The sequence below is a fragment of the Spinacia oleracea genome, chromosome 1 (genome assembly GCF_020520425.1).
Source record: "Spinacia oleracea cultivar Varoflay chromosome 1, BTI_SOV_V1, whole genome shotgun sequence".
NCBI lineage: Eukaryota > Viridiplantae > Streptophyta > Magnoliopsida > Caryophyllales > Amaranthaceae > Spinacia > Spinacia oleracea.
The window spans coordinates 39,941,998-39,962,618 of NC_079487.1; the positions used below are offsets into that span (position 1 = coordinate 39,941,998).

Consider the following 20,621-nt stretch of genomic DNA (forward strand, 5'->3'; position numbering starts at 1 on the left):
AGTGTCGTCCCTCCGTAGATAGTCCACAGCACGTCCGGATCCGCCTTAAGCTTGACCAACTAGGATCGCCCTTAAGGTACTTAGAATTTTCGGCTAGTATAGGCAATTGTATGACTGAATTTTTGCTCTCAAAAATCACTTTGAATACTTGAATACTCGATACAAATTGTGAGCATTGATCACCTATTTATAGGGCATGGGTATCGGATATTAGAATCCTACTAGGAAACGATTTAGTGAATCTGAATTAATCTAAAATTCAATCACTTAATTTATCTATTAGACTTAGGAAATTAATCTTATACGAATCCTAACCGATCAAGGTTTCGTACGCAAGCACAAACACACACGCAGGCGCAGCAGCCCACGAGAGGCGGCTATGCGCGCGCGCGCGCTGAGCCCAGGCCCAGCAAGGGCGCGCGCCTGTTGGCCTTGCTCTCGCGTTTGGGCTTTTGCTTGCTTTGGTCGCGCGCGGGCTTTGCTAGGCGTTGGGCCTAGCTTCGTGCTAGGCCTTGCGTCTAGCAAGCTCGTCCGATGTTTATTCGTACGATACGCTTCCGATTAAATTCCCGGTTCCGGAATTCATTTCCGATACGAACAATATTTAATATTTCCGATTCCGGAATCAATTTCTGTTTCGAACAAATATTTAATATTTCCGTTTCCGGAATTATTTTCCGATTCCGATAATATTTCCGATTCTGACAATATTTCCGTTTCCGGCAATATTTCCGATTCCGGCAATATTTCCATTTCCGAAAATATTTTCCGATACGTACCATGTTTCCGTTTCCGGCAACATCTACGACTTGGATAATATTTATATTTCCGATACGATCCATATTTCCGTTTCCGGCAATATCATCGTTTCCGGAGTATTCATTTCTTGCCTGTGACGATCTCAGCTCCCACTGAAACCAAGATCCGTCGATTCCGAATATCCATAGATAGAGTATTTAATGCCATTAAATACTTGATCCGTTTACGTACTATTTGTGTGACCCTACGGGTTCAGTCAAGAGTAAGCTGTGGATTAATATTATTAATTCCACTTGAACTGAAGCGGCCTCTAGCTAGGCATTCAGCTCACTTGATCTCACTGAATTATTAACTTGTTAATTATACTGAACCGCACTTATCAGACTTAACATAGAATGCATACTTGGACCAAGGGCATTATTTCCTTCAGTCTCCCACTTGTCCTTAGGGACAAGTGTGCATTTTCTAATTCCTTTGTCGCTCGATGCTTGCTCTTGAACATAAGGTAAGAGATGTCATCCTTATTATGTCCAGAGGTGTTCCTCGGTTTCAGATTTCAACTGATCAAATAAACAGATAATCATAGCCTATGATTCATCCGAGCACGGCCATGCATTTCACAGTTTCTAGCTCTCCGAGTGGCCTTGTACAACTTTTAAGCATCTTATCCCGATTTATGGGAGGACAATCCCAATCTTGCGATCTTGAGATTAGACTTCGTTTGATAGGTGATTACCCGAGCGTTGCCTTTATAGCCTCCTTTTACGGTGCGACGGTTGGTCAACGTCAAAGCAACCAGTTCTCAAACAAGTAATCTCAAATCACTCAGGTATTGAGGATTTAGTGTCTAATAATTTTAATGAAATTTACTTATGACAGATTTTCATCTCTTACAGTAAAGTTTCATAGGTCTTGTCCGATACTAGTCTTCCCAAAGTAAGTATCTATGCAAATGATTATGACATTGCCATGTCCACATAGTTCAAGAAACAGAACTACTAGCCATCTTGCATTCTAGTCGTCTAACGTTTTCGATGCGTCCAATTTTATAGAAAACTCCGACTAGGGACCATTTTCAACTTTTGACATTCAAGTTCACTTGATAGACATTTCTTAGTCACAGGACTGGTCCTGACAGTCTATCTTGAATATATCGTCAAATTGAAGGGACTCATCATTTAATACTAAACCAAGATTAAATGGAATATGAAAAATACATTTCATATATGATAAATGTTCAACCCTAATGTTTTACAACCATGGGCCTCAAACCCATCTTTAAAACAGTTCATGGAATTCAAAGCTATGCTTGATTTCCAGTGCCACAATGTGAGTGTTGTTTCTCACTTGTTGCATAGGTTTAGTTATCATGCTTTGCCAATCTTAACATCCTTTTCATCGAATGTTTTTCGAGATATGATGATAAGATCTTTTGAGTTTGTTTATTATGTGATCTAGTCTTTCTTACTACATTAGTGGTTCTACGCATTTTGCAATGAAGAACCATTAAGTCAACAGACATGTGATTTTCCCAAGTTCAATGAAGAACTCATATAAACAACTCTATTTTATTGCTTTTTAGGCAATAATTACTTTTACTTCAACTGTATAGGTTGCAAGTGATGCTTTGTTTGGATCTACTTATCCAAGCAGTTCATAGATATGTGGAAGACTCTCCAACTATATCTTAGAACATAGAAATTATTATTTTAATTTCCCACGCAATAACTCATGGTCTCCAATCCATGTTGCCATTTCAAAACACGATGCTCTATAGCTCGTCCTTATCAATGGTTAACTCCAAAGGGTCTTGCTTGATCATTTGCCAGTGTTTATGCGTGTAGCATCAATATTTAGCATATCTTTATTTCCTTGAATCAAGAACTATTCCTATGTACCTTTTCAAGTACCATAAGTATTCTTGATCTCAATCTAGTTGATCTTTACTTAGATCAATAGAGATTGGTATATGTTCGTCATGCCTAAAGTCATACGATACGTTTTTGGCGATCCTCATATTATATCATACATGATAAATTCTTTTGCAGAATAATTCCAATTGAATTCTATTCATGTAACTTTAGCTTATTCAATTTCAGTAGATACTGAATCCAGCTAAATTCTTTGACATATAATATAGGTTAAGAATCTCACGTAGATCCTTTGATGTTTTAACTTAGTAAATGCTTATACATAGTTCAAACATTCTTTACTTAGATTTATTCACATGGGTCGAATATCTCCAATGGAGTCTTTCGTGTTTGATTTAGTAAATTCCATTACTTAATCCAAAACATTAATATAAGATCTTTGTAAATAGATCTTAAAACCCAATATGTACTAAGTTTCGCCATGGTCCATCATTGATGAATAATTTCAAATATAAGTCATTAGCATTTGAATGTTAGTTCTCAATAGAGAGATATGTGTGTGATACACATAGGACCAATTAAGTTTTACGTACTCCCACTAAACTTCTTATATATCTATAAGAATCATGTATATTTTATGAAACTAAAATGCTTATTAGCTTCACTAAAATACAGTTCCAATTCCCAATTGCTTGCTTAAATCTGTACTTAGATTTCATAAGTTAGCATTCCTTTTCAAGCATTTATTTGGATCCACAAATCCTATGACATGCCATGTACATAGTTTTCTTCCAACATTTGATTGAGGAATACGTTTTGTCATCCAATTGTCATATGTACCAATATGCAATCATTGCTTGAGTTATAGACTTGAGCATTACGATTATGCATGAGGTTTCAACACAATCCATGCCATGAATTTGCTTGTAACCTTTAGCAACTAATCTAGCTTTGTGTGTGAACACAATTCCATGTTTGATGGTTTTTATCCTTAAAACTAACTTGCAACCAATAGGTGTGAAACTATTTTTGCCAATCAACAAAATTTCAATTTTGTCATCAAAATATTGGTTATGTTTTATGGCCTTTAACCATCTAAAACATTTGAGTCTAAATATGTCCTCTAACCATTTTAGGGAATCTAGGTTTCGTCATAGCTTTCTTACAGGTCACAAACTCATTAATAGTTTGACTGCAAGTTGTAGGTTTCTTCACTATTAATAGAAGAATCTCATAGTTTCATTGACCTGAACTCTATGCCTACTTGGGTATCAAACAATAGAATATCAACAGGCACTTTGAGAGTCCTTTGAATATTCTGTTCTCCTTGAAGCACTTGTAAAGTCTTCTAAGAGATGTCTATTCTTTAAAGCCACTTCTAACGTCCTTAAAGAATACGTGTTCGGATTTTCTAAAGAACTTCGAAAATCCTCCGGAATGTCCGTCTATGTTTGTTGTTCGCCTCGAAGACTTTCGAGGTCTATTTTCTCCCACTTGTCATTTTGGAAACGAATCTCCAAAAGGACATCATTTCGAGCAAACAAACATTATGTTCTCAAAAATTCGTGGTAGAAACAATACCCTTGTGTCTCATTTGAATAAATCACAATGAAACATATATCTATACTTGGGGCCTTAGTTTGTTGAATAACAAACACTAAGCTCCCACTGGGTTTAGGAACTCTTTAGATATATTATGAAAAGATATTTTGAAATTACTTTTCAATAGCTTTGACGAATTTGGTTGAGTTTGGTGGTAGTTGAGCATTTTGTTTTAGAAATTATAGGAAAAGTTTTTATGATTCATCATTAATCGAATCAAGTACTAATTGACTTCGATTATTCCAACTAAGATATGATCTAACCTAGATATTTATGATTTCTTGCCAAGTGGATTTTATACTTCTGAATCTTTGAACTAGCCAAACAGATTCAACTTATATCACATTTGAGTCAATAAACCTATATTCACTCAAATCCATGTGAAATAATAAAGTCATAAAATCTTTCTTTAGCTTTGAACTCTATTATCTAGGCGTTCTAACAATAGTTCATATCTTTTGTTACTTTCAACAAGTAAGACTAGTCGTCTTAAATTGATCTAGAAATCAATGAACTTTCAAAAGTCCATTAAAATAGAGCTTTTGAATGTTAACTTGTTGATATGGTCTAAGCAACAATGCCAAAGATTAGTGGAACTCAAATCAAGGGTTTGATTTGAACCTAGTAAAGTTTTTATTTTTAAAGAGTTGTTTGTTTTAATCAAGCATATTGACTCAACCCGTAAATGACCATTTCATTCAAATAAACAAACAAACATTGTTTTTGTTCTTCTGAATGTGAGTCTTTCTGTGTTTGAAAACAGAAATTTAGGTATGCTGATTGTGGAACAAAATAGCCATTAAGTTCCAGCCTTTGAAAGGACTTAAAACAAACTAGATGACCCTACAACTAATGTAGCATTTCCATGCTTCATTTCCCACTTGTAGGTCATTAGTGTATCCTAGCTTCCATTGTTTGAGTTATTACCGAAGTAAGAACCTCAAGCGGTATATGATACCAAGGAAGTTTGATTGCTAGGTCACTTCTCTTTAAACATAAACTTATAGGTAGAAACGGAATCGTAAACTCCTTTCATTTGTTCCTTGTTTTCCTATTTCTTGTACCCTTTCTTATAGTCTTAAGAATTGAATTCTTTAGCGTTGACTTTTATACTTTGTTAGACATGTCCACTGTCACCAACAAGGTTCTTTACCATTTTAATTTATGTTGAATATTTTGTTTCAACTAGATGATCTTACCAGAAGCTTCTAAAGTTCTCTAAGAATCGATCTATTCGAATGTCTAGGGACTAGACTCATTCGAGAATTAAATGGAAAAAAGATTTTAGGTTGTTAACCATTGGTAAAGCTGAGCGTTTAAACTCAATGCTTTATGATCTCAAAACTACATTGTATTTTGAATTCACAAGCACCAATTGGTTTGCCATTCGATTTTGATATTCGAAAACAACCATAAAAGTCGCAAAAGAAACGTACATTTTAAATTGCTCATTTTCTCTCATTCCCGTGAATCGTTCTTGGATTCACTACCAATCGAGGAAATTTACTGTTACCTTTCTAAAAGGATTTATTGCAGTGCAAGATATTTAATTATAAACAATAATTAAAACATACATTGAAGCATGCAAAGTCTAAACATTTATCATGAATAATAACTTGAAAATGAAAGCAATCATGCAATTCAAACAAGTCATTAGCATTTTATTCGAATTATGTGTTCCAGCAGGTGTGAATAAAATGATTCCAAGACCCTAAAACCATTGAAGAATTAAGCACAGTTTGTCGACTCAATTCTAAAACATTTTAGGTAAGCAAAAGCCTTTTGCTAATAGTCTAGAAACTACTCTTGGTTGATAGGTACGTCTAAGAACTTATTAGGTAAACCTATCGATTTTGCCACGACATAAAAGGACTCCTTACTTATATCGTTGAGTTTCACCAAAACTAACATGTACTCACAATTATTTGTGTACCTTGCCCCTTTAGGACCAATAAGTAACACCTCGCTGAGCGAAAACTATTACTAGATTGATGTAAAGGATATCCAAGCAAGTGTATATTTTGGCATGGCACCTTATAACTCAATTTTTAAGTTTGGAACTTAAGGCTCTTACTATGTTGGTTAGATTTTAAGTGAACTAAAATCCTTAATCATGCAACATAATCAAGCTTTTGATCTCATGCATTTTAAGACATATTTAAAAGCAATAAATAACTTAAAACATGCATAAGATAAATGCGATCTAGTATGGCCCAACTTCATCTTGAAGCTTTAACTTCAAAGTCTGTCTTGAAAATCTCCGTGGGAGGCACCATTTTCTTCAAATAGGATAAGCTATAATTAAACTAATTACAACTATTTGATGGTACGCAGACCATATTTGAATTGAAAAACAATTTTGGTACTTTAGACCAATTACATTCAAATTAATGGTACGCAGACCATATTTTCTATCCTATTTGGGCCATACTAGTCACTTCATAACCTGCATAACAGTACATATACAATATATACCATTCACCCATTCATTATCATGAATGGCCCACATAGCTGGTTAGTAAAACACATTATGCATCACATAAACATTTACAGCAATTAATCAAGGGCACCAATAATCTACAAATTATTCAGTCCTTATTAATTCTAATCAAGTTGTTTTAACCTTAAGGATTTGTAGACCTAATCAAGAGTTTATGACTAAAAGGGGCTCCCACTTAAACCAATAAATTCATATGCTTTACTAATTTTAAACATAAAAATGTATTTCTAGTCTAACCGGAAACATACAAATTTAATTAAAATTTAAAGCTCATATAAATTTATAATTTAATCCAAAAGTTTAATTTAATTTCAGTCGTATTTAAATTAATTCATGATTTTAATTTTAGTAAAATAATTAGAATAAATAAAATTTATTATAATTACAATATTCAAAATTAAAATCCAAGAAAATAATTTAAATTATCAATTTTAAAATTAATTAAAATTACGTAAACTGAAAATTTCAAATTAAAATTTCAAAACGATCTAATCGCAACGCAACAATCCCACGCATCGCACGCCCATGGGCCACACGCACACAGCCATCGCTGGCCATGTGCGCGCAGCCCATGCGCTGCGTCGCATCGCTGCTGCTTACCATCGCAAGGCATCACGCGAGCTGGTGCTCGTTGCGCGCGCCAGCGCTCGACGCAACAAGCATGCTGCCGCAGCCCATCGCTGGGCGCAGCGCTCGTCGCACGTCGCAACAAGCACGCTGCACACCATCGCTGGGCGCAGCGCTTGTCGCACGCACAATAGCGCTCGCTGCGCGCGAGCGATCGATGCTGGGGCGTAGCACTCGTGGCACGCGAGCTTGCGCTCGCTGCGCGCGAGGCTCCGCACGCTTGCGCGAGGCAGTGCGCGCTGTGGCGCAGCTCGCTTGCTGCCCACACGCGACTGCTCGTGCCTTGCTCTCGCCCTCGCCCATTCGCCCATCGCACACAGCCCACGACACAAGGCAGGGCTGCTGCCTTGTGCTCGTGCACATGGCCTTGCTCTTGGGATTCGTACCGCATGGGCGACGAGCTCCCTTGCTCGTCGTCACATGCCCGCACTATACAACACCCCTTAAGGGTAACACGTAGCGTCCATTGCTTTGTGCGTGCAAGTTATATGAGCGAATCGCATAAAAATTTAAAATTTATATTCAAAATTAATGACAAATTAATAAATAATATTAATTTCATAATTTTAGGGCGATAAATCGAAAATTTATTATTCAATTGATTTCCGATTAACATGGATTCAAGTCTAGGTCATAAAAATTTAAAATTTAACATAAATTTACAATTTTTATGGTGGTTTTTAATCATAGGTATCTAATTAAATTATAACTAATTATGAAAATCAAATTAATTCTAAATTATTCCAATTTTCAACAAATTAATCATAATTACAAATTAGATTGCATAATTAACAAGGCTAGGCATTCAAACTTGTTAAACATATACAGTAGGTCAATCAAAAATTCAAGATTTATCAACAAGAATCGCAAATATTTAATTTAACATCTTAAATTTACGAAATTTTGCATTCGAAAAACTAAAACCTCCGAAAAGTCATAGTTAGGCTTCGAATTTGAGAATTCTGGGTTCGGCCGAAAATTACTACTTTTGTCAAAATTTTAGAATGCCTTTTACATGCGGAATTGACACATAAATCACTCGATTTGGATGAGTAACGAAGAAACTGCCGAAAAACTGCGTATGTATAATTAAATAAACGCAATTTGCAATTAATTAACAATTACAAAAATTAATCACCCCTTTTAATTCTTGCAAATTTGTAATATTTAACCATGTTCATGCAATTTAGATTATGAAAATAATAAGAGGCTCGTAATACCACTGTTAGGTTATGATACATATGACAATACATAAATCATGCGGAAAAACCATAAAGCCAGGAAAGCATATTATTTACACATAATCATTTAGCATAGTTTAGATGCATACACTTTGTTGCGTGCCTTCCCTAGCTGCGCCCGAACCGAACAAGAACAAGTCTTTAGGACTCCAAGTGTCGTCCCTCCGTAGATAGTCCACAGCACGTCCGGATCCGCCTTAAGCTTGACCAACTAGGATCGCCCTTAAGGTACTTAGAATTTTCGGCTAGTATAGGCAATTGTATGACTGAATTTTTGCTCTCAAAAATCACTTTGAATACTTGAATACTCGATACAAATTGTGAGCATTGATCACCTATTTATAGGGCATGGGTATCGGATATTAGAATCCTACTAGGAAACGATTTAGTGAATCTGAATTAATCTAAAATTCAATCACTTAATTTATCTAGTAGACTTAGGAAATTAATCTTATACGAATCCTAACCGATCAAGGTTTCGTACGCAAGCACAAACACACACGCAGGCGCAGCAGCCCACGAGGGGCGCCTATGCGCGCGCGCTGAGCCCAGGCCCAGCAAGTGCTCGCAGCCCACGAGGGGCGCGCGCCTGTTGGCCTTGCTCTCGCGTTTGGGCTTTTGCTTGCTTTGGTCGCGCGCGGGCTTTGCTAGGCGTTGGGCCTAGCTTCGTGCTAGGCCTTGCGTCTAGCAAGCTCGTCCGATGTTTATTCGTACGATACGCTTCCGATTAAATTCACGGTTCCGGAATTCATTTCCGATACGAACAATATTTAATATTTCCGATTCCGGAATCAATTTTCGTTTCGAACAAATAGTTAATATTTCCGTTTCCGGAATTATTTTCCGATTCCGATAATATTTCCGATTCTGACAATATTTCCGTTTCCGGCAATATTTCCGATTCCGGCAATATTTCCATTTCCGATAATATTTTCCGATACGTACCATGTTTCCGTTTCCGGCAACATCTACGACTTGGATAATATTTATATTTCCGATACGATCCATATTTCCGTTTCCGGCAATATCATCGTTTCCGGAGTATTCATTTCTTGCCTGTGACGATCTCAGCTCCCACTGAAACCAAGATCCGTCGATTCCGAATATCCATAGATAGAGTATTTAATGCCATTAAATACTTGATCCGTTTACGTACTATTTGTGTGACCCTACGGGTTCAGTCAAGAGTAAGTTGTGGATTAATATTATTAATTCCACTTGAACTGAAGCGGCCTCTAGCTAGGCATTCAGCTCACTTGATCTCACTGAATTATTAACTTGTTAATTAATACTGAACCGCACTTATCAGACTTAACATAGAATGCATACTTGGACCAAGGGCATTATTTCCTTCAGCAAGTAATTAAATTTTAATAAGGGACTTCTATTTTTATTCTTGTTATTCTATAGGCTTTAATATTTTTGCAAATTGGTTGGACCGAATCATGGATTGCCTACGTATCCGCCTTAAATAGATTTAATTTGGAATCAGGTCTTGCGTAGTTCTTAGCCTAGAAAATGGTTTCATAGAATGCCGATTTTAAACAAGTATGTTCTGAGGTGGAAACATATTATTTGAAACGGTAGAATAAGTGAAGTTTATTATTATTTAAATTTGCTGCCTTGCCGTAAGCCAAAAAATTTGTTTTATATTTTTGAGTACATGTATTTTCTTTTCATGTGTTTTTTTTTGGTACGTATACCTGAATACGTGTTGTACCCCTCCAAGTGTTCGTTATTTTTCCGTGCATGTGCGGATAAAATGACGAGCACTTCTGGACAAATTTTTCAGCAAGCAGAGAGATTCGGCGCCCAGGCTTGGGCGCTAAAGATTTCGGCGCCCAGCTCTGGGCGCTGAAAATGGTTTCTGGGCGGCTATTTTTTGGTGTGCTAAATGCTTCTTTATTTTTCTTTTTAGACTAACTTTAGAGGCGCTTTTGCAAAGTTTCTTTTTTATTATTCACATTTTATTATTTTTTTTTGCACTTTTCATTTGTTTCCTTTTTTTTGTTTGTGACTCAAGATGGCTTGAAAGATGGGTTGAATGCGATAGGAGAATTTGTATAGGTGTTGGTCAAGCATGAGGATTATATCTGCTAGGGCTCACAATTTGCAGCTTCGTGCTAGTGTCACGAGTTTACATCAACCAAGGCCAATGAGCAGCATGGGGACGGCTCAAGGGTATATCAACAGGATGTATCCATACAAGTTATATGGTCATTATGCTAATGGTGGTATAAGAGCAGGTTTTGGAAATAAGGGGTATGACGCACGTGTCAATGGCCGTGCGTGGTTTGCGGTTGACAACGAGTTCAAGAACAAGAGTCGAGGTAATGGTTTCTTGGGTCATGGCAATGAGAACATGGATAGGTTAAAATGAGCTGAACAGGGACCCCAGAGCGAAGGCGTCTAAGAGCATAAGGATTGGAAAGGGTAGACATCGTAGAATTTTATGATTTGGATTGGTTGACTCAATTCTTTTCCTTCGTTTACTTAGGTAAATGTTGCACTACGGGATAAGTATTCCCTTGCTTGCTCTTTTCGCTCTCCCTTTTCTCTTTCTATTTTTTCTTTCTTTTTTCTTGGGATTCCTCCCCAACATAAATTCTTCAATTTTTAATTTGGGCTAAAAGGTAGATGGTTGTGGTCTTTGAGTCACGAGGCGAGACTGAGTGAGCCTCGTTTGGTAGGCCTATAGTGGACCTTTAATTTTAGTAGGCCTAGGGTGGACCTTTAAATTGTCTTACTTTGCAAGCGTATTTAGTCGTTTCTTAAAATATGCAAATAGCGTAGATTCAAAATGTTGTTTTTACCTTATTGAATTTTAACGAAAGAATTACATCGAAAGTAATTTTTTGTTTCTTTTCAGATTCCAGTTTCTGGGATTTAATTGGAAGTTGTGATTTAGACTCAAACTTTCATTAATCTTTTTGATTATAACCCGTGTATGAATACAAGGAGGTGGCCTAGACTCAAAATAATGACGTGGCGTAAGCCTATAATACTTGACCCAACAACTCTCAGACTTAGGCTAATTGGACCATAACTTTTGTTGGTTGACACTTTAGATTTTAACCCTTGGGTGTTCATTTTTCATGCGCCATTTTGTTTAATGTTGGCAAGGTAGTTAATTGGGGAGATCGAATTTTTATTTTTGCATGACTAGAATCATTAGTGCGGCTTCTCTCTTAGTGTGTATTGCTTTACCCCAATGGTAGCCCTATTGGTATGCCGATTTGGGTATTTTCATGGTTGGTCATGTTGCATTCATGGAAAATCTTTTAGTCCGTACTTAATAGTATTTCAAGGAGTGAGTAACTCGAGAGGACTATGATAGTCGTGACCCAATGTGATTATAAGCCTTGAGGCCATTAATTTTTCTTGCTAATGGTATTGACACCTTAGGTTCACTTTGGGGTTGTGCGACTATGGGGGGTGATTTCCAGAATGTGACTGTTTCCATTTTGCAAATACTATAGTATATTCTTTTTATTGGTGAGAGAGTATTGAGGTCGTGGATTCTTAGCAAGGGATGACAATTACATATGGGTGCTTATTGATTTAAATGTTAGGAGGGGAGACTCAATATGGTTTAACCTTTTAACTTGCAGAACGACACCAAGCATTGGGACCGATTCTATGGATAAGACAACTAAGACTTAGGATTTAGATTGTACTTTGGCATAGCCTAGTCTAGACTCGGATTTATTTTTTTATTCGAACATTATTTTTCTTGAAGACTCTATTTGAACATTATTTTTTGAATACTTTGCCCATGTGATATTCATCGAAAAGGGACACATTACGACGCACCCTTGAGAGGTGCGTCACGGTTCTCAGAAAAATAACCACTTTGACTTTGCTATTTCTCCTTTTTATTTAACGAATCTCAATTATGGGACAGGATACGTTCTGTTCGATTTATGGATCGATTGCGACAGAACGCGTGAACAATTTCGCAGCGAGAGGCTTAGGCTAAGGGTTGGAGTCAATACTCAGAATATAATTATGTGTTGTGTGTGTCCTTTTCACGTCGAATTTAGGGGTCTATTTATAGGGAAGAGTTCGTGGAAAGATAGAATTGCAGAGTTCTAATCCATAAAGAATTAGGAAAAGACACGTACCCAGGTATTTTCAACGCCCAGGCCTGGGCGCCGAAGATATCGGCGCCCAGAGCCAGGCGTTGATAATAGGGTCTGGGCTGTTTTCTTTAGTCAGATTCGGATTCCTGAAATCCGTAGAGTTTGAGACTTAACCGAGTCTTTTAGCGCGTATCAATTTTATGACGGAATGCGTCTGGGCCCGTTACGAACTCTAGGCTCGTTAGGATTTCAATTAATACGTAACTCTTATTTCCGAATCATATTAGGAATAGGATTCTCGCAGTTTTCTATCTCATTTAGGATTTATGTTGGAATGCAACACCTAATTCTGACAGGTTTCTATCCTTTATGATTTGCCACTTTTAGAAGCTACCTTTTACGGCAGTTACTATTTTTAGCAGGTTTCCATAAATAGCAGGTTTCGGGTGAAATGAAAAGGGGAATTGAGATTCGTTTATTTTATAGGAGATGCGTTGTCAAGTGGAGATTTATGCTTTCATCATCGAACCTTTCCCTTTCGGGAATGGGGACAAAAGTAGGTGTCTACAGGTAACATAATAAAATATGAGATAGTATTTGAACTGAATATCGGATCTGAAATGGGTCGGGTTGAACAGGTATAGCTGGGTTACATCGGATTCAAGTTTATCTCGGTTCATAATTTTATCGATAAGTTCATACAATGTGGATAAATCAGTAGCGGGATGAAATGGTTCGAGGGTTGAACGTCGGGTCAGCCGAATTCGATTCCAAATTATAAAATCACAATTTTTAATACGTTTATAAATTCTAATATTGAGGCCTTAATTAGGGGGACAATGGCAATAACTGACTTTTAAACGTGTTAAGAATTTAAGTTCACTAGCGGGATTAAACGAGTTATGGGTTATAAACGATTCGAATTAAACGGGTTACGGGTTGTAAACGGTTCGGATAAACGGCTACACGTTAAAACAGTTCGTGTTGTAAACGAGTTTTCCTCGAGTTCAAACGGTTTGGATTAAAACGGATTGGGTCATTAACGACTTTCAGATCCATTCGGTTTAGGTTGAAACGGATCGTTGCTGCGGAACGGATTTGTTATCCGGTTTCAGATCTCAATCGGGTTAATATTTCCGGTCGGTTCGGGTCTTTGGTTCCAGCTCGCGGGTTATTAACGGTTTGGGTTCTAAATGGTCGAACCAACCCAGCGGGTTCAACGGTTCAGCTTGAGAATTGACATTTCTCATAATACAAGATGATATCTGATTTTTATACCTAGCATGAAACATTGGGTGGTGCGTGAAAATGAATAAAAAATCTATGTATTTTTCTATGTTTCTTTTCTAAATTAATTGAAAATTATACTTAAAGTTAAAATATATAAACCGTGCACCCCACGGGTCCTGTACTAGTTATTCAGTAAAATTCTAAGAGCATCTACAATGGTAAGCTAATTTTTAAATTAGCTTGTCATGCCACATAATATTTCAAGCTACTTCCCTTTCTAGCTAGTTAGTACCCTAGTGGTTAGCTACTAGCTTGATATTTAATGTAGTCATATTTGTCAATTAATATTTTAATTTAATTTAATTTGGTCTTATTTCATTGGCCAAGTTTTTTCAAGCAAATTAGCTTAAATAGGCTAATTTGCTTGGCCAAGCTAATTTATTATTTCAACTCCAATGGTCAAGCTAGTAGCTTGAAATTTCTAAAAATTGCAAGCAAGTCCCTAGCTACAACCATTGGAGATGCTCTAAGACGCCCAGCCATAACCCAAGCCGCATCGGATGGGTCAGTTACCTCGTGCAGCGGCACGCCGGCAAGTTAAGCTAGCCCGACCATGCCAAAGCTGTTGTGCGAAGTTGCGAACCATAGGTAGTTCTGTTATCATCAAATTAACAACAATTCAATTGTGTGAGAAACAGACGCAAAAAAGGGTCATAGACCCAAAAACCAATTCCAAATAATGGCAGTTCTGTTATCATCTTCCTCTCCTTCTTCACTTCCAAATGCAAAGCTCTTCATTTCCAGAGATGCAGCGGCTGAACGTAGCAGCACAATCATACCATTTCCAGGTAAGTTCAACTCCCCTTTATCTATTTTGGCACCTTATATTACAATCCAACATATACCCACTTCCCCTGAACTTAAATTTTATGTTTTCTCAGGAATTAAAAGAAAAAATAACAAACAAAGCCCAATCGTATGTTTATCAGTAAAGGATCATGCCAAAGTTAAGAATTTTGATGTTATTAATGGTAATAATTTGAGGAAGATTGGTGTGAAGGTGGTATTAAGTGAGGGGAGAGATGAGGATGAGAATTATGGGCTTGTTTGCCCAGGTTGTGGGGTTTATATGCAGGATAATGACCCAAATCTTCTTGGGTTTTACAAGAAAAGGAAGGTGGAGGTTTACGAGGATGAAAATGAAGGTTTTTTGGATGGTGATGAAGAGGGGGAAGAGGGTTTTGGGGATGAAATTGAGAGTTTTATTGATGAGGAAGAAGAGGATAAAGTGGCTGTTGTGGATGAAATTGAAGGCAGTTTGGAAATGAGTGATGAAGAGGAGGGTGAGGTGGACGGGCCCGATTGGGATAGCGAAGACTGGGATGAGGAAGATTTGGAAGAACTCGATGGGTTTAATCCTGTTGGTGTAGGGTATGGTAATGTGACCGAGGAGTTAGTGAAGGAGAAGGCGGAGAAAAAGAAGAGATTGTCGAAGTCCGAGAGGAAGAGGTTGGCTAGGGAGGCTGAGAAAGAGAGGGAGGAGGTTATGGTTTGTGCTAGGTGTCATTCTTTGAGGAACTATGGACAAGTGAAAAATCAAATGGCTGAGAATTTGATACCGGATTTTGATTTCGATAGGTTGATTAGTACCCGTTTGATGAAACCTACCACAGCGGATTCTACAGTTGTTGTCATGGTTGTTGATTGTGTTGATTTTGATGGGTCGTTCCCCAAACGTGCTGCCCGGTCTTTGTTCAAGGCTCTGGAGGGAAAACAAGATGGTAAGTTTAGCAAAAAGTTGCCCAAACTTGTCCTGGTTGCTACAAAGGTTGATCTCCTTCCATCCGAAATTTCACCTACTAGGTTAGATAGATGGGTTCGTCATCGTGCGAAGGCTGCAGGAGCTCCAAAGCTCAATGCTGTTTATTTGGTTAGTTCTCGAAAGGATTTGGGGGTGAGGAATTTGCTAGCCTTCATCAAGGAGTCGGCTGGCCCTCGAGGGCATGTTTGGGTTATTGGAGCACAAAATGCCGGTAAATCTACTCTGATCAACACATTAGCAAAGAAAGGAGGTGCTAAAGTTACAAAACTCACAGAAGCAGCAGTTCCTGGGACGACGCTTGGGATTCTAAGAGTTGGAGGAGTTTTGTCTGGAAAGGCCAAGATGTACGACACTCCTGGACTCCTGCATGCATACTTAATGTCCATGAGATTAACCAGAGAAGAACAGAAAATGATCGAGATACGGAAAGAACTGAGACCTCGGAGTTATAGAATTAAGGCAAGTGTTGTTCACCTAAGTGTTTCTGAATTTACTCCTGTTTAACGGCCCATGCTAATTTTTTATTTGACTTGTGAGTGCGACGTAAAGAAGGAATTTAACTCGCTGCTATATCAGTGAATCATGGAACAAATTTCGTGCATATATTTCACTTAATCTGTGCCAATCTCCACTATACACTAAATCATTTTCTCTGGCTATCTGCAGCAGTGCAGCATAACCTATTGAGACACTAAAATAGAGTTTTATTTGTTGATTATGATTCTTCATCGTTGCAGGCTGACTGTTGTTGATTATTTTTGCAATGACTCATCTCCGTAGTAAATTGATGTCAGTTTAATAACTTGATTGAGGGTTTTAATATGAAAACTGGTTAGCAGCGAGGGGAGCTCAGGTGGATAGCTCCCCCATGTACTCCAGATCTCGAAATCAAAGCTCGCCAAGGGCAGAAGGGTGGGTAGGTTGTAATAAGGTGCCCTATGAGCTAGTGTTGTAACATTACCAGTGTTTTAGAACTGCAAGCTGCAAGCTGTTTGTTTTATACAAGTATTAAGAAATTTCATTTACATGGCGTCTCCCTTTATTGGTTGATGTGAACTGGTATTCCTTAATTTTCCTTTTGTTTGGAGTTGATCTTTCTGTTTTGCTACCTCAATTGACATTATACGTGTTATGGACTTTATTTTTGTGTTCTTAATATTACTATCCCGTGCCATGCTTATAGATCATAAATGATGAACTTGTGTAACCTTTCCAGGCAGGGCAAGCAATTCATGTTGGTGGCTTAGTGAGGCTAGACCTTGTCCAGGCATCTGTTCAGACAATTTATGTGACAATCTGGGCATCACCAAATGTGTCTCTGCATTTAGGAAAGATTGATAATGCTGATGAAACCTGGAGAAAACATATTGGTATCAGGTTACAGGTAAGCATTTCAGCCTTATTGATATCACCATGTTCCTTTTTTTTTCCAGTCATGTTTCTTTTTCTGGATAATCTTGGTGGAAAGAAGCCTGACGGCTCTGTAATACAATTGATGGATGGAAAGTAGTGTGAGAGTTTATTTCAAAATTAATCATTTACTGTAGATAGTAGATTGCCAAGATGATTTCATACTGTAAAACTTGTGAGCTGCAAAGGAGTGGTGAAAAAACTGAAAGTTTAGAATTGATAATCACTTGTGGTATAGCTTTGAGGGAGGGTGGGGCCGGTAGGGTGTGGACACGTGGTCGTATTTCTCTGGCATTGCAATTTATGAATAGTAGGTTACAATCTTCACAATCATGGTACTGTTAGTCATTTCACTGCAGCAAGGGAAGATTCAAATTAAACTTGGATTAGATTTTTAAACAAATTAGGTCACTAGCAGGATTACCTAATGCGTAGTATGATTTAGTACGAATACGCAATACGATGTTGGTCGAATTGTAATACGTTTTGGGGTTTTTGCAATACTATTTTTGATAACATAATATGAAATATTACAGAATACGATAATTCACTTAAATTTTAAAAAAGTACATAATTTTGAAATGTTTAATAAAAAAATAAGAGAGAAAGTACTAAATACAAAATACATGATACAGATTAAATACTTCTAGAATCCTAGAACATCAGTTCCTGCTTTTTCTCCTTTCCTTTTCTCGTCACAACATATATATCTTCCACCCTTGTTCTCTTTGATCTTTGTGGCAGATTCTCACATTCAACAGTATTCTCACCGATCTAGGTCAACCCATCTTATATTTTCAAGTGCTAAGGATAATTCCTCTAAAATGTTAGAGAATGTAATTCATGATATCTCGAACCCAGCACCTGAGAGCAACTTGTAACAACTTTGAGACCCCAAAAGCCACCAACTCTGCTAGCAGTGAACTATGATTTTCTATGCAATAAAAAATCCTTAAAGCTTATTACATCCATTGGGCGGGCCATTACCCGGGTAGGCTCCCTTGGATCCACCGTTGAGTCTTAGGGTGGTCGACCTTGTGTGTTTCTCAAAAGCTGAATACTGATCTCAACTTTATTTTATTTTTTTTGGCAAATAATGAGAATTATTAATTACCAAAAGCAATACAAAACTGTTATAACAGAATCTGCTTAGTTCAATGTCTTCAGATACCACTTGACAATCTTAGCATCCGAGTAAAGTCGTTCAGAAAGTTGCTATACCTCTCTGGAGTGTGAATAATATCAAACTCATGGGAGGATCTATATTTATCTATCATTAGAAATTGCATTTTCGCCTTGCCACCCAAACTGTTAGGTAATCTGTTCATTTTTCTAAGAGTAAAAGCAATGAAATAAAATTCATCTAAAAATTGCCACCCTATTTTTCAAATTATTACAGTACAGTAGTACACCACTATATATGGTCCCTACACTTCAATGAAAAGATATGAACCGGAGAACACTTTCACTTTTTTTCTTCCCAAAATTGTATTAAAAAAAAAAAAGTTAATAAAACTATGATTGTGATCATAGTTGGAGTGGTGGATTAACCATGTTTAAGAATAGAATAACTCCATATTAACTTATTAGAAAGGAAAAAAATTAATTCTCCCCAGTACAAATTTCTATATCACCTGTATCAACTTTGATGTTAATACAGGAATCAGGGCTAGTCAGTACTCGTACAGTGGGAACTGGGAAGTTTGTTGATTTGTGTCGTTCTTTAGTTTTCAGTAGAACTGGTATCTAATACTTGTACATTATAATTTCTTCTACCATGGACATACATATAATGATATCAAATTAAGGAAATTATATTCCTTTTATCAAGACTAGTAGAGTTCTGACTGAGATTTCATTTTGATGGATGTAAAAATTCATCGTGCAAGTTGCAACTAACACCGTCTTTGTCATTTTGGCTTGATCTTCTCTCAGCCTCCTATAGGAACAGATCCACTCTCAGAAATTGGAACCTGGACAGAGAGGGAATTTAAAGTGACTGGAACAAGCTGGGATGTAAATAGTTCTGACCTTGCAGTAGCTGGGTTAGGCTGGGTTTCTTTGGGTCTCAAAGGTGAGGCAACATTAAAGCTATGGACATATGATACTGTTGAAGTTGTCTTACGTGAACCTTTAGCTCTTGATCGTGCTCCATATCTTGAGCGACCTGGGTTTTGGTTACCGCAGTCTATATCTGATGCGATTGGCAACCAGAGTAAGCTAGAAGCTCAAAAAAAGCAGCAGCTTGAAGATGAGAGTGAATATGTGACTGCTTGAAGAATATGGTTGTTAGGTTGTACCAATGTTTGAAGGCAGTACAAATTCTACAGGTTTTTTGAATACGGTTAGTGGTTATAGCACTTTCCAGATAACCTGTCTTTAGTTTTTAACTGAGCTTTGAGATTTTCTTGGTTGCCGCTGCATATATCCAGTGTGTTTTCTGTTGTAATTGAAGATTAATATTTCAGCCTAGTGATATTATCCGGCTTAAGTCATAGCTTGTGTTCCTGAAAATGTTGTTGAGGTGGTTAATCTTGGGTTTATATTTCTCTCATTTGGTTGATTCGGTAGCTTACCAGCATGTCTGGCATCCTTGAGTAGGGTTTCAGGTATGACGTAGCACAAAATATGCATCCAGCTTGGACCAACCAAAACACGCCACGTGGCAATTTTGAAAAGAACACGTATGACCCCAAGAAATCTCCCGTATGAGAGTTAAAACCCAAACACGCAAAGGTAAGTCCTTTACATAAAGCCTATGCAGATTAGCCCATTACATAAAGGCCCATTAAGCCTTTTACCTAAAAAGGAGGCGGATCTCAAATGACACATGTCACATCACTAATGATTTGGCAATCATATGCTTAGGTTTTCGGGAATTCCCAAGAAACCTAGTGCTATTCAATATTTTTACCTACAATTACACTATTTATGCTCTCCCTTCTCTCTAAAACTTCCCCTACTTTCTCTTTGTAACAAATAATTACTTAAGCATCGGAAAGAATATTTCTTGGGGAATATTCTTGTTTTGCAGGTTGTCCAGAAGAGTGTGTCAGCGTGTACCAGATACCTCCTTAGGAAGCTTCCACCTCAGCATCCGAAAAATCCCACATCATTTGGCGCCATTTGTGTGGAGGTACGGTAGCATAGTCGTTCAACAACCTGACGTTAAAACCGAACAACAAATGGACGTAGGTGACCGACCTCCTCGAGGGAGAGACCTGTTAGGTTATGATACATATGACAATTCATAAATCATTCGGAAACAACCATTTAGCCAGGAATACATATTATTTACACATAATCATATAGCATAATTTAGATGCATACTCTTTGTTGCGTGCCTTCCCTAGCTGCGCCCGAACCGAACAAGAACAAGTCTTTAGGACTCCAAGTGTCGTCCCTCCGTAGATAGTCCACAGCACGTCCGGATCCGCCTTAAGATTGACCAACTAGAATCGCCCTTAAGGTACTAGA

At 37.5% G+C, this 20,621-nt stretch overlaps 1 protein-coding gene across 1 annotated transcript; it reads left to right on the forward strand.

Annotated features, from left to right (window-relative positions):
- The first annotated feature begins 14,506 nt into the window (after window positions 1-14,506).
- LOC110780089 (GTP-binding protein BRASSINAZOLE INSENSITIVE PALE GREEN 2, chloroplastic) lies at window positions 14,507-19,639 on the forward strand. Its single transcript, XM_056835302.1, has 4 exons — window positions 14,507-14,760; window positions 14,854-16,197; window positions 16,955-17,118; window positions 19,080-19,639. Exons 1-4 carry the CDS (start codon window positions 14,652-14,654, stop codon window positions 19,419-19,421), a joined length of 1,959 nt encoding a protein of 652 aa, XP_056691280.1. The 5' UTR covers window positions 14,507-14,651; the 3' UTR covers window positions 19,422-19,639.
- The last annotated feature ends 982 nt before the right edge of the window (window positions 19,640-20,621 follow it).